Source organism: Rousettus aegyptiacus, unplaced genomic scaffold, assembly GCF_014176215.1.
Source record: "Rousettus aegyptiacus isolate mRouAeg1 unplaced genomic scaffold, mRouAeg1.p scaffold_m13_p_3, whole genome shotgun sequence".
NCBI lineage: Eukaryota > Metazoa > Chordata > Mammalia > Chiroptera > Pteropodidae > Rousettus > Rousettus aegyptiacus.
This window is the reverse complement of record NW_023416306.1, coordinates 133,385,578-133,400,382: the sequence shown is the minus strand read 5'-3', so window position 1 is coordinate 133,400,382 and position 14,805 is coordinate 133,385,578. Positions and strand designations below refer to the sequence as shown.

Below are 14,805 nucleotides of genomic sequence, written 5' to 3'. Positions count from 1 at the left end.
AAAGCTCCTACATGTGCATTCTTGTCTTTTTTTTTTTTTCACCTCGAAATGTTTGAAATTTGTAAGAAACTTAAGCACATAAAAATGGCAAGGAGTAAAGTGTATAAGGGAGTGTTTTCCTACCCTAACCCACTGGCAATGTTGAATGAGCAGAGGGCAGGGAAAGTCAAGTATGCAAAGTAGTTTTTGGTGTTAGGCTTTTCCCTACTTCATAAGCTCCCAGAGGACCGAGTCTTCTTCTGTAACACTCACAGACGTAGTAACTCTCCTCACGGAGGTGACGCTTGATGTTTTTATTAGTATGATGACCTGGTATGAAACATAGCTTTGAAACAAGCGGTCAGAGTCCTGGCTAAGTAGACAGTTGCTGAATATTATTGTATCTTTTGATGTAATTCCTTCAGAAAGGCTTGAGACAAAACCCCAAGGTGACCAGCCATGAGAGGTTGGTGGGTGGTGAGGATGGCTGTGCTTCATCTACTCCGTGTGTCCAGGGAACACTCCAAATGGTTGACTCTCACAAATAAAATCAAATTTAGGTATGATTTTAACTCAGCTTTAAGTCTAAGGTAGAGTCTCACATATTTTCTTTATTCAACTTAAAAAGAAAATAAATTATCCTTATTGTTAACTCTAGCATTTCTCTCACTAATTTCAGGGTCCTGTGTAAAATGCTTCCTTTCTTTCCCTAGTCCTTCCAGAAGTTCTATCTGTGCTAACATCGGTACCCCAATTCTATAGTCACTTATCACTTATGAGCACCAAGAGTTAGTCTCTGCTCTATTAACAAGGACAAACAGCAACTGTTGTACCACCATCAGTGTAAGCCACAGATGCCAAAGTTTGGTAAAATTTGGGTTTAACTGTTTCTAAGGAGAACAGGAAATATTTGTTTAGGAATAGTGGCAACTGCTCCTGTGGTACAGCTGTGAATGGTGGAAGACAGAAATAAGAAAACTGTGGGAGGGACATTGGGAAAGCCACCAGAAGTTGCATAGGCTTGTGTGTGTGTGTGTGTGTGTGTGTGTGTGTGTGTGTGTGTGTTTAAATGTAGGCATTTCTATTTAATAAATAACATTAGTAAACAGCACTGGAAAAGTGAACTGTTAAAATTAAAAGGCACTTGCAACAAGAATGTGATTAGAATGAAACAAAATGGACAACTCAGTGGTCTGTTATAGCACTATGAAAGGAACACTTGCTTAAGTGATAGCTGTCGTATAAGCCACAATACAACTTCACAGGTTCATTAAAAAGATAAATTTATAGTGAAAATGCCAAAGAAAAAGTACCGATAAAAAAAATTTTTACCCACAAATTGCAAATACATTAATTAGAAGAGGTGATAAAAAAGCACCAGGCTTACAACAAAATAAAATGAATAAAATAAATTAACCTAAAGGTACCCAATTCAGCAAATAATATATAAGTTAAGGACTTCATATAAATAATACTAAATTATGAACTTTATATAATACTAAATCAAGTACTCATTTTGCAGAAAATTTCCCAATACTTTTATCTAAGGCTTGAATTTATAAAGAGAAGGCATAAAAGTTACTAAGATTAACTTTTGCCACTATGAACCACCTCTTCAAGAGGATTTATGGTCTTCTCTCTCCCCATCTAACTTCTAGTCCCCACCGGAAATTCTGAGGTTCTTTCTCATCTGAATGTCACAGTATCTCTTTTTTCTGCTATCATTCACCTGTATGAAGCCCTTGGTCACAGTTTGCTTAGGAAAATAAAATAAAACTATTCTATACTAGTGAACTACAAAGAAAAGTAATTTTCACAAAAAGTAGAAAAATGTAATTTTAGTCAACTGTCCTCTGCAGGAACAAGACATGATGTATTGCAACAGAAAAAACAAGTGACACTGCCATTAATATCCAGTGCCCCTGGAATTCTCTGGCATGCCAGAGCACTTTTTTATAGCAGGGCAAAGAAAATTCTATTGGCAAATCTTTAGCAATACATGTACCTGGGAACGCTTGTAGAATCTACAATTTAATATCCAACTAGACTTTCTGTAAACTGACGGGGTTAATGAAGGTCCTCATTCTAGTTTCTGAATCAAGAAAAGGTATCAGCCATTGGAACCTGACAGACCAATTGGGCAAGTAGAAGAGACCAGTAATCCACTGAGAGATTAACAGTCATCCTACTCCCTCAAAGAAATAGGAGAACTGTGCTGTTAAGGCGGCCAAGAAACTGTCACTGATAATGCTGCTCCTGTCTATATGATCTGTACACCAAGCACACCTGATAGCTTTCACATAAATAATATCACATCTCGCCCTTCCTTTATTTCTGTTAACCCCCCACGCACATTCATAAGTGGAGAAGAGTGAAGAACCGTGGTGAAATGAGACTGGCCTTTAAAACTGTTTTTTACATATTCAAAAGAATAATTTGGGAGGCAGTTAAGCATGGCAGTCAAGAACTTTGGAGCTAGACTGACTATGTTCTAATCCCAATTCCACCACTTTCTACCTGTGTGACCTCGGCAAGTTGTTTAGTCTTTCTGTGCTTTAGTTTCCTTACTGATAAAATAGGGATGATCACATCTATCTCAAAGGTTGTTATAGGAATTAAATGAAATAATACACTTAGAACAGTGCCTGAGTGCCTAGCATAGATAAATGTTGGCTATTGCTACTAGGTTGAACCATATAAAATTGACATTTTATAGGTTAAAAACAACAGAATATTGGCAATTTTATAAGATTCTACCTATTATTATCATCATCATTACTAATATTGTTATTACTGTAACTACAAACATGAGTTTACTATCAACAGGGGCTTGTTGGGCTAAAGCCTTGGATGCTGTAGGTCTTACAGTCACAGGCAGTTTGCCCAGATTTGCTAAAGTCAAGATTAGTTGGGGAGTAATGAAGACATGGAACTTCTTGAAATCTTCCTTCATTGCTTATTTTCCCTTTTCTGTATCATCAAAGGGATTTAGAGCCTTCTGGGAACTACTTAGGAAATGAACACACACACACACACACACACACACACAAATACACAACAGCTGGAAATACCTTAAAAGAAATCACAAACACTCCTTCTGTTTCACTTCCATACTGTTGCACTGCCTCTTCATCTTCTGTCACCATAACAATTGGCATCCTGTCCTGGCAGTGGTGATAGTACCAAACTGCTGCATTGTATATGCTCCTAGAAAAGCAAAGGGCACACGAAGCTCCCACGGCAGACAAACACAAGCTATGGTTCAGAACTTCACAGCTGGCTTTTAATCTGCTACCCTTTGGTTTATATAGACAATCATTCACTCATTCGACAGATATTTTCTGAGCACCCATTATAAATATGCCCTGGGTTGGGTACTCTGGGGGATAGAAAGATGCATCAGAAAGTGTTTGACATATCTTCTTCCCTAAGACATCTAACCGCCATAGCAACCTTTTTCATTTCTTGATATGGCGTAGAAAACATGAGACTCTGCCATCTTTCAACACCTTTTAATTGGAGGGCTGACTGATATACCACCACAGGGATGAAAAGCTATGCGAGGCTAAAAAAATAAAGAAACAAGTCTTTGGTTAAGAAAAAAAAAAAAAAAAACTAGGCTGCAAGTAGCTGAAGACCATAATCCAAAAAGGTCCAATATGAAATCACACGAAATATCTCAAAATCTTCCTGAAAAGAATCTGAATTGGAAAACAAGAGTCTAGGTCTGGAGATGTGTGTTCAAGACTGGATTATGTTTCCAATGAAGTATATACATTTGGACAGTCAACTTCTGTGGGCATCTGTTTCCCTTCCTGCAAATTAAGATGCTATGTAAGGTTCCTTTAGTTCTAGAACTTAAAAAAAAAAAAAAATTCTGCCAACATATACTGAGTACCTATCATGTGCGAGGCTGTGTAGTTAGCTAAGTGTGAGTACTCACATGTGACCCAATAAAGAGAAAGATCTGCTTTTTCCTTTTCACATTGAGGCCTGGGGGAATTTGGGGACTGTTATTAAGGACTCACTATGTATGTATCACTGTTATTTTCCTTTAGAGAATTTAAATATTTAATAGCTATATGAAGAATTACAAGGAAAAAAAATGATTTAAATGTTTTATATGGACATTTGAAAGTTTCAGGTCTCTTTTGCCCTCTACAGAAGTGCTCTAGGCCCACCTCTGACTTTAGCTGCAGCTGGGTGGGCAGTTCCATCCCCCCTCAAGGGCCCACTGATGGAGTGAACACCCCTGGGGAATGACCTCCAGCTCAGGGAGGACTAACTAAATGCCCTAGCCTCCATCCTTTGAGGTGACTTCTTAGGTACACTCTACACAGCTTCCCAGAGGTTTCCAGCAGGACTTAGCCTGTTTCCCACAGCGGTAACACATTTTTTTACTGCTTTCCCTCCCTCTCTGTCCCACTCTCCCCACTTCCTCACTCCTGCTTCTGGGAATCACCTCGAGGTAAAGAATCCACACCAAGTCCTTGCTTCAGGCTCTGCTTTTAGGTGGATCTATGCTACCACAAACTCTTCTTAAAACAGCTCTACCAGAATGAACCTACCAGTTTCAGTTGAATAAGACTAGTTGGGATATTAGAGCATACTGTAAGAGAAAAACTGAGATGACCCTGGCTTAAAAGTAGGACCCCCACCTCCAAGCAGTCAATTTGTGACTTGTGGATCACTGGAATGATCCTGCTAGCCATTAAGGTCTGGGGCAAACTTACTCTGGTTATCTATTTGTCCCTAATTATAATTTATAAAATCTATCAATCATATATTCGAATGACATATCTAAAATATTAACACATTAAGCATTTCAGTATTAATCATGGTTCCAGAAATAATTGTTGATTTTAGCATATGACTTAGGTCAACTCCCAAATAGCCAATTATAGACGATGATCAAGTGAAAACACAGCAATTCAGTGCCATACCTGGTCTGCCACTTTTCCATGGATTCTCCTCTTTCCCGAGGGAGATAGCAGTACTGCTGGAATTCATTAGCAAAGAGAATGCAATCATGACGTGCATCCTTTAGGAGGTTTCGCAATTTGTTATACTGTCTGTGACACAGAGGAGAAAAATAAATCTGACATAGCAGGTACTCATCTACTGCCAGCTCTTGCTAAGGATCAAAAAAGATGAGGTATTTTAGAGCAAAATATTGATTATTTAAAACTCAAGAAACACTTATTCAATATTTGGCCTTAGTGTACACCGTACCATTGGGCTGCTGTTTCTCAATTTTGCACGCTAGAACGTGCTTGGGCAGGGCCTCCTTAATTAGTTTGTGGATCGGTGCAAACCCTTTACTTCCCATTCCCCTTCTGAGACTTCTGGCCATTTATTACATAATTATCTGGTGCTGCCCCACATAGTCCCCACTTCAAAGGCTCACAGAGGGCACAGAAGCAAGCAGACTCTAGCACTTTATTTTTGTACCTCACTCTGTTCTATAAATAGCATTAGGAACCAGTATATTTTACTTTTTGCCGGCAGCCCTAGAAAAGAACATATAGGGTAAATAAGTTTGGGAATTTATCTCTAAATTTTATTTATGCAGCCACTTCATTTGCATGAATGAGAACTAGCTTCATCTGTCAGAGAACAGAGTCCTAAGGTTTCCCACCAGGAGATCTTTCCAATAATGCTAACCAAAGTCACAAATCAAATACAAAGTCTCATATCGGTCAGTTTCTAATAAGGTGCTTTTCAATAGTCTAGGTAATATGAACTACAGAACAGTCACCATTATTTTAAAGAAAAGCCATCGTTTATTTAAAAATGGATTGATATGAAACTAGATATTAAATTAACACATAAATTATTCAAGGTAGATGACTGGCATTTAATATAATAAAATTTATGCCTTCCATTCTCACCAACAGCCTGCCACCATGGATTTTTTTAAAGATGAGGTTTTTCATTAAAGCAAAGGCAGAACTCTCCAACTTATGCTCTCCAAGTAAATGCTACCCCCATTTTCTGTGTGGTCTCAACACTTCATCAGAAACCAAGAAACAATGATTTTATTTTGTTAGTAATTCTAATTCTAATTTTGAGCCATCTTAAAAAGGATCATCAAATAACAGCAACTTTCCTGATAAACAAAGGGATTCAGATTCATATCTGTCAATGGCAGCTTTTCTTAACAGAATTCCACTTGCGCAAACAAAAGATGCCCTAACCCCAAATGCTTACAACATATTAAACCGCTAATTTCCCCATGTTCACAAAGATACACTTAAAATCATTTTTAAAACCTCTTGGAATATATAGAGAAGAGTCTACTTGCTCTGTTAACAGTGGTCATCCCAGCAGAGTGGTGAGGCAGACTTTTACCTCCTGCTTTACACATTTCCGTCATGCACGAAGTTTTTAAAACGAGCACTGATTTGTTAAGTAATAATATTTTAGAAGAGGCTTCGTAAACATCTGTAATTTATTATTTCAGATGAAACACTGAAAAAATATGCCCATTTTTTTCTGATCTTATCCTCCATAATTTTTGCTCCCTTTATCTACCAATACATTTTATACACCCCTAATAAAGCACTCGAGCTTAGTGCAGTTATTTGTTTACAAATTATCTCCCTTTATCCAGCAAACTTTTGTTGCACTCCTTCTATGTCCAGGCCTTTTGCTCCACTGAATGCCTTCAGGGGCCACCATCTAGACATCCCACTGCTGCCCTTCATCTGCAGCAGTCCTGCTCGTGGTGAAAGCACAATAGAACCACCCATTCCCCCAAAAAGTCAAAACCAGAACTACCATATGCCCCAGCAATCCCACTCCTAGGTATAGACCCCAATGAATTGAAAGCAGTCTCAAAAAGATATTAGTATACATGTTCATAGCAGCATTATTCACAGTAGCCAAAAAGTGGAAGCAAGTTAAGTGTTCATTGACAGATGAATGGATAAACAAAATGTGGTGTATACATACCTTGGAGTATCATTCAGCTTTAAGAAGGAAGTTCTGATATATGTTATAACATGGATTAAGCTTGAAGACATTATACTGAGTGAAATAAGCCAGACACAAAAAGACAAATATTGTATAGTTACACTTATGTGAGTATCCCTGAGTAGCCAAATACAGAGACGGAAGGTAGAATGTTGGTTGCCAGGGGATGGGGGAGAGAGGAGTGGAAAGTTAGTATTTAATGGGTGTAGAGTTTCAGTTTGGGAAGATGAAAAAAGTTCTGAAGATTGGCTGCATAAAATGTGAATGCATTCAATGTCACTGAATTGCACATACTTTAAAATGGTAAATTTTACATTATATATACTTACCACAATTTTTAAAAATATAGCTATGTTAATTGGCAAAACAAAATAAAACAAAAAACAGAACCATCTATTGCAGTGGGATAAGTGCCATGAAAGTAAAAGTACAGGGTGTGACAAGAACATAGGAGGAATGGGGAAGGCATCTAGGAGGAGGCAATATCTGAGTCCTGAAGGATGAATGGAAGTTAGCTAGACAAAGGGCCCAAGGGAGGAGAGAGGGGATAGATGTTCAAGACAGCAGACAGTATGGTTCATTTTTGAATCTTCAGGGCTTAACCCACAATGGGTGCTTCAATAAACATTTTCCAAATGAATAAATGAACTCATAACCCTTTGTGACAACAGTGATCCAAATACAAGATAATGTCTTAGAATAAACATTTGCTAGTCTTCATGCACATCACTGCATTTGTTATCACACCTGTACTTTAGACCTAGGTATTCTCGAATCTTGTCCTCCTCAAATATTGATATCTATAAGTCAGACTCAGGACGTTTGGCACTAAATGATAGTAATGACAATTCTTCCCAATATTTAGAAAATACATAACTTAAAAAGAATTTTCTCAATTTTAAGTTTCGTTCTCATGTATTTTCCTTAGGCTTTACTGTGTGTTTCCATTTGTTAGCTATCTATAAGCCAGATAAAACAAATGAACAAATGGCACAAGAATATTAATGGGGAAAGCAGGAAACTAACAGTGAATCACTCCGAATGTGACAGTTGGGTTTTCTTGTAGGCATGTGGGCTTATGGTTATAATTTAATAGTGCACATATACAATACAGATATTTTTTGCTAGTCAGGGTTAGTGTGCAAATGATAGAATTAGATACATGAGTACCCTGTATGGAATCAGCAAGGAATATTATAGAGCCTTGAACAAGTTTGGCCTAAATGATAGAAGAATAATAGTTTCATTTTAAAAGTTTGATTTAAAAATCCCAGTCTTACAGAAAAGCCCTAGTTTTCCTAGACTAAATCTTTATTACCAAAACATTACAATTTCTTAGGGAGACAGCTGAATTTACTTTCTTTAGACTTGATTTTTTTTTCTTTCTATTTTTAGTCAATGGGTGATCTTATTTACAGATGCAACATTCTTTCCCCCTGCCGACTATACCCTCTGAGGATTCGAACTAGGCGTCCCCACAATCAGAGGGGAAATGAGTTCTGTATTCAATGTTGTGTTTCTTCGACCAGATTTCCCAGAACCCTGGAAGAATCTTGTAGACTTACTTTCAGAGGTCCATAAGTTTTCTACAAGAATTTTAAGTTTATGTTTCCATTTATATTAGACGATATTCTTAAAACATTTCTAAGGAAGTATATTTTGGACCAGCTGAATGACCACCTTCTAAATGCAATGCCATCTTGGGTCAGTGACCACTGTCTTGGAAGCCTTAGACATTTCAAACTCAAAACAACTATCTACCTCCTCCCCCTCAGACCTCCTCCAGTACATCCTCTCTCTATCCACTTACTTAAGCCAGAACCCTTATCGTTATCCTTGACACCACCTTCTCCCTTGCCTTACATATCTAAATCCATTACTAAATTCACAGATTTTTTAAAAGTCACAGCTTTATTGAGATATAATTCACATACCATAAAATTCACCCTTTTAAATGTACAATTCGATGGTTTTTACTACAGTAACCGTTGTTATGTAACCTCCACCACTATTGAATTCCAGAACATTTCGTCACCCCCAAAAGAAACATACACCCACTAAGCAGTCATCCCCCATTTCCCATGACCCCTCAGCCCCTGGCAACCTAACTAATCTTTCTGTCTCTTGGATATACCTATTCTGGGCAGTTCATACAAATGGAATCATACACTACATGATTTTTTTGTGTGGCTGGCTTCTTTTACTTAGTATAGTATTTTCAAGGTTCATCTATGTTGCAGCATGTATTGGTACTCCACTCCATTTTATGGCTGAATTATATTTCCTTGTATGGATAAATTACATTTTGTGTAATTATTATTAGTTGACATTTGGGTTGTTTCCATTTTTTGGTTATTATGAATAGAGCTGCTATGAACATTCATGTACAAGTTTTTGTCTGGACCTGTTTTCAATTCTCTTGGTCACGTACTTAGGAAAGTCTATAGATTTTACCTACTAAATAGCTCTTAGAAATGTCTATTTCTATCTCTAAGCTACAACATTTCTAATCTGAACTAAAGCAATAGTCTGGTTTTCTTTTCTCCTTACCTCTTCTAAACAGGCCCAGCATTCTTTTCAAAACAGCAATCTGATGTTACCCCACCCTGCTCAAAACCTAGAGGCCCAGGAGGCCTACTACCATCCAATCCAGGGCCTTCTTCCAGTTCCTTGAGCCAAATTCCCCTCCCCGTGACCTTGCACAACAGTTTCACCACCTAGAAAGCTTTTCTTTGACTGGTTTACACCTTAGAGCTCAGCACAAGCATTACCCTTAGGAAAGCCTTTCCCTGTCTGACTAGTTTGGGTTCTCCTGGAACCACACACCTGTCCTTCAGTACATTTTGTCACAGCTGCAGTTCTCCATCTGTTTGTGTGATTATCTGATTACTACTGCCTGTCTCCCTCTCAAACCATGTCTGGTTTTGTTCACTACTGCATCCTCAATGCTAGCATAGTTTCTGGCACAGTTTCTCAATAAATATTTGTTAAGTTAAAAAAACGAATACCTGAAACATGAATGAATGTGGTTGACAAGATAGCCTTACAGAGTTATCAAGTAACTCCTCATTAAATAAGCACTGTCCTGAATAATAAAAAACTTGACATTTTCCATACTGTTTTGAACAATATTTATGTGAACATGCCATTTTCTGCATTAATATTATTGACATCAAAACCATATTAAATACAGAATCAGATCAGAGCTATGTCTTTTTATTATTAACCCAACACTGGTAATTTTATTTCAGTAAAACAATATGATCTGTCACATTAATTTAATGTTCTTTGCGGTTTTCTGATTTTGAAGCTTTGTTTATTTAATTTGAAGGTCCAATTTGATTTTAGGGTTGAATTAAAGACTTAAGCATGAGGATTTATACCTAGATTTACATTTAATCGTATTTAAATAACAGTACAATAAAACGATTTAACTTAACACTGAGTGAGAATTTTTTTACTTTTAGAAAAAAAGTTGATGACATTACTCATGCTGAGTAACACTGATGTATCGGATGGGAGTTAAATCATGTTGGCCTTTTATATACTTTACAACTATAATATTCTATGATCCCTATCTTATGTTATATATTGAGAAACTGAGACATGTACTGTTGAGACTCTGAAGCTATATAGAAAGAATTCAGGAGGGCAGGGGGTGGGGCAGGTCAAAGGAGAAAACAAGGCATCCTTTATACCAGACACTAGACCAGATCAGATATATATATATAGAGAGAGAGATATATATATGTATATATATGTATAAATGTATACATATATATGTGTGTGTGTATACATATATATGTATCTATGTATATATATGTATACATACATATTTATATATATACACATATGTATATGTGTATATATATGTATACGTATATACATATATGTGTGTGTGTGTGTGTGTGTATTTTTTTTTTTTTTAAGGCAAGGCAACCCTTGGCTGATCTCATAGATTGCAAGGACCTTGTCAGCTTACAATCCTTTATTTTTAATTTTTTTACGCCTACAACACTAGGTCTTCGTAGGTGGTCTCCCATCCAAGTACTAACCAGCCCTGACCCTGCTTAGCTTCTGAGATCAGACAGGATTGGGCTTAGTTCAGGGTAGCATGGCTGTAGACCAGACCAGATATTTTTAACTGACAAAGCTTTCCTAAGAATGATGTTCCTGAAACCATATCAAACAGAATGAATTATTTACTAGCATCTCAAAACTTTACAAGAAAGAACTGAAAAATAAAACAAAATGTTCCCCAATATTAAATGAAGCAAAATACCACCAGCTTTTGCTAGGCCACATTTGGTTAAACATAAAAGTCAAATGACTTATACTTAATACTTATAAAGTCCAAATTAATAAAGCAAATCTCCTAGATGTTCTGTATTCAACAGCTATCATCAATTCCAAAGTTATCTTTCAATATATGACACTTTCTAGAGCTTAGGTCATTTTAGTCATTTAGCTGTTTCAACTTGAATACACTAGGTGATTGCTTAACAGATGGACAAAGCACCAAGTCCCAAACTTGCTGATTCCTTTTTCCTGCCTCTTCTTAATCAATTATGTTCATTATCCCTGCTTTAAGACCAGTCTAAAACCTAATTCCTTCAGAGAGCTTTCTGGCCTAATTCCCACACTCTGTATTTACTTCTGCACTTTGCATACAGTACATATTAAATTATCCTGCATGTATCTAAGCTGTATTGTAATTACCTTCTTGCATCTAACCCCAAAAAGAGAACAGGTCTGTTGAGAGAGGGACTAAGACTTATGTTTGTAGGTCCAGAAAGCCAGGAACTTGTGGCTCAAAAAGTAGTACTTACCAAATGGGAAAACTAGGGTGTAATCATATGGGCCTATTTCATAACTCCTCATCTTTTGTTTTTATATTTAGTGTAGAGAAATGGTAAAGCAATGGAAAACCAATCGCTTTTCATCAAGTTACCTACTTTTGAAATGTTCAGGAGAAAAGACATTTAAATTCCAATTCTTTGCTTTTGAATGTCCCAGGAATTGGTTTTTAAAACAATCCTTAATATTAAAAATATTTTGGAAAACAGAAGTTGAAAAGGCTCTGCAGTGCACTAGCAATCTGAATGATAACAACAAATTGATTTTAGGAGCAGAAATTGAAATACGACACCTGGAGCAGCATTTAAACCTGTATGTGTGTAAACATCTATATCTTTGTGTCTGAACAAAATCAACTTCAAGCTCATTTAAAAATATTCTATCTGAAAAACCTACACACAATCTAGTTAATGCATATATTTTTTGAACTGAGCATATAATAAGAACAACTTATCATTTTCATATACAAATAAACACATTTCATCTTTTACTACCAAGGTCTGAAGAAACCACATTTAAAAAAGAATGAACTCATAGTTTCTGCTTTTTAAATAACTTGCGGTGGTAAGAGTTGGATGTATAATTCTAATAATGTATGCTGTTTCCATACAGCATGAGTCTTCAAGTTCAAATCATAAATCTTTTCCCAGTATTAAATGAAACAAAACCAATTTTTACTTATTTGTTTAAAAGGTACAAGGCAAGCATTTTAGGCTGATTTCAATCAAAAATCCTTTGTTTAGCAAATTCAATTACTATAGTTGGTAGTAATACTAGTAACCTAAAAATAAAACAAGTTATTTGGAGTTTCACTGAATAAATCACTACAAATACAATTTGTATCCACAATAAAGGAGTATTAAATTTAAAAATAAAGTGCTCTCTTCTTCCCAAAGGAAAAAAGATTCTGAAATAATATATCTATAAATAAGATTAAATAATATGCATTATCAATAAGAAATAAGCAATAACTCTGCTATAAAATGCAAATCAAAAGCTAAGAATCTTAAATACCCACATATTGGGGACACTAGTTTATTGATCTACAGTCAGATCTTTTGGCCAGATGTTGAAGCAGAAATATAAAACAATGTTACTGGATTCTTACTAGCAAAGAGAATACTAAACTAGTTCAAAAAATAGTTTCTGACAAAATAATAAATTCCTCTCCTTCCCCTGCAATGAGGGACCTTTTTTAAAGGGCTGGGGGGCAGAGCGGGGTAAGGGAGTCTATGCCATAAATAAATAATGCAAAACAGATACCTCCGGCCTCTTTGATGCTGCACAGCTTGACAAGCCGTTTGCATGAAAATAATTCCCTTTAATTCAGGAAACTCAAGGATCTCGAGGTAATCTTGAACAACTTTCCAATCTGGAATCATGTAATGAGTCACATCACTAGACAAGAGTTTCCCATCTGAAGCATAATTCAAAATGTAAGAGATTAGACACATTTTCCAAACTCATTTATTATTATTTCAATGTCGCGGTGCCCCCCTGTGCAAAATAACTTTCCATCTTAATACACTGTGAAGTTTTTAAACGACAAGACAGATCTACTTTCGTAGAGGCTCAAAGTTCAGGTAAATTCAGCACCTTCATTTTTCTGAAGCTGTGATAAATAAAACCTCAACGTGGTTTATGGTGTTGCCAGTGGAGGAGATGACTGATTTTTTTTTAAGGCAAACAAATACACCTTCAGCAGCACAACCTGAATATTTCTGTGTTAACTCACTGACATACACTCACATTTAAATGGGGCCCCTTAAAATTGATATGTATTAACCACTTGTTTCTGCCCAGCAATTTCAAGTCGGTTCTGTCTCAAGTTTGTGAACATGCTCGGAAGTCTCGCCAAGGGCAAGAACTGACTAGAAAAGATGCTCAATACAAACCAGGGCCCTGGTAGGATTTCCACCCAGCCCATGTCAGGGAGCTGGTCACACAAGCAATAACCGAAATGTTCACTTTAACCAGCAATCCTAAACCAAGGTGCAGATTCTAGTATTCGCTGAAAAGGCCCAGCATACTCATCTCCCACGAGAGGGACGAGAACCAGTAACCTTTTTCGTTCAATGGGGCACCCTTGCAGTCTGGTAATCTAGTGAGGTAAGGTCTAGTGTACACCAGTCCTAAATCTAACTTTCCCCTGACGTTCTCAGATAATTCACAAATCCTTTGGATAAATGCCTGAGGCATCGGTGCTGATAGGTCAGATAAATTTGTGAGGAGCAAAGAAATGTAAAATGAACAGCAGCAGCAGCAGCAGCAGCAACTGCAGCAGCAGCAACTGCAGCAGCAGGTCTCCGGGCTCCCACCTCTCAACAAAGAGCCAACGACTAGGGTTCTCCTCCTTTCACCACCCAAGGCAGAAAGGGGGCAGGTTCCTGCGCCCAGACCCCTCGGAAAGCCCAAATCACAAGGCCTCTGGGGCTCTGGGGGGGCCTGTCTCTGGGCCTTTTCATTTTATGGGGCGCAGCAGTCGGGGGAGGTCCGTACGGAGAGCCCCTGACGCAGCGGCCCACGGCGGTCTCCACGGCCGAGACGAAGGTGATGGCGGGGAGCGGTGGAGGCCGGGTGCCTTGGACTCGGCGCCTCTTTGGCCTCGCGCTGCGCCTCCTGACGCGCCCTTCCGCCTCACGGGACGCACGACCCCCGCCCTGACGCCCTCGCTCCCTGGCGTCCAGGGCTCCCCTAGCACCCGGCCTCGGGGCTCCTCGTCCCCGCCCCGGCCGCCCTTCCTCCCTCCTAGGCCCTGACCGTTGCGGCAGGCGGCGGGCTGCGTGCAGAGCGGGCTGTTGCAGGGCACGCTGGGCCGCAGGTAATGCTCCCGCACGATGCGCAGCGTCCGGCCCTGGAAGGTCCTCAGAAGCAGCACCTTCTCCCGCTTCTGCAGCATGGCGGCGGCGCTCGGCTAGGGCAGAGCTCCGGGCCCGCGAGGCCGTCCCGAGCGAGCGGCCGGGAAGTGGCGGGCGCGGCCCGGCGCCTGTGGAG

At 38.4% G+C, this 14,805-nt stretch overlaps 1 protein-coding gene across 1 annotated transcript in view; it reads right to left on the bottom strand.

Moving 5' to 3' along the window:
- Positions 1-14,805, bottom strand: part of DIS3L (DIS3 like exosome 3'-5' exoribonuclease) — a 30,365-nt gene extending 15,560 nt beyond the window's left edge. Inside the window, exons 1-4 of the mRNA XM_016141008.2 lie at positions 14,572-14,805; positions 13,075-13,228; positions 4,923-5,051; positions 3,051-3,186 (exon numbers count right to left, since the gene is read on the bottom strand). Coding sequence (XP_015996494.1) covers positions 3,051-3,186; positions 4,923-5,051; positions 13,075-13,228; positions 14,572-14,710 — 558 coding nt within the window. The 5' untranslated portion in view covers positions 14,711-14,805. The remainder of the gene's footprint in view (positions 1-3,050; positions 3,187-4,922; positions 5,052-13,074; positions 13,229-14,571) is intronic.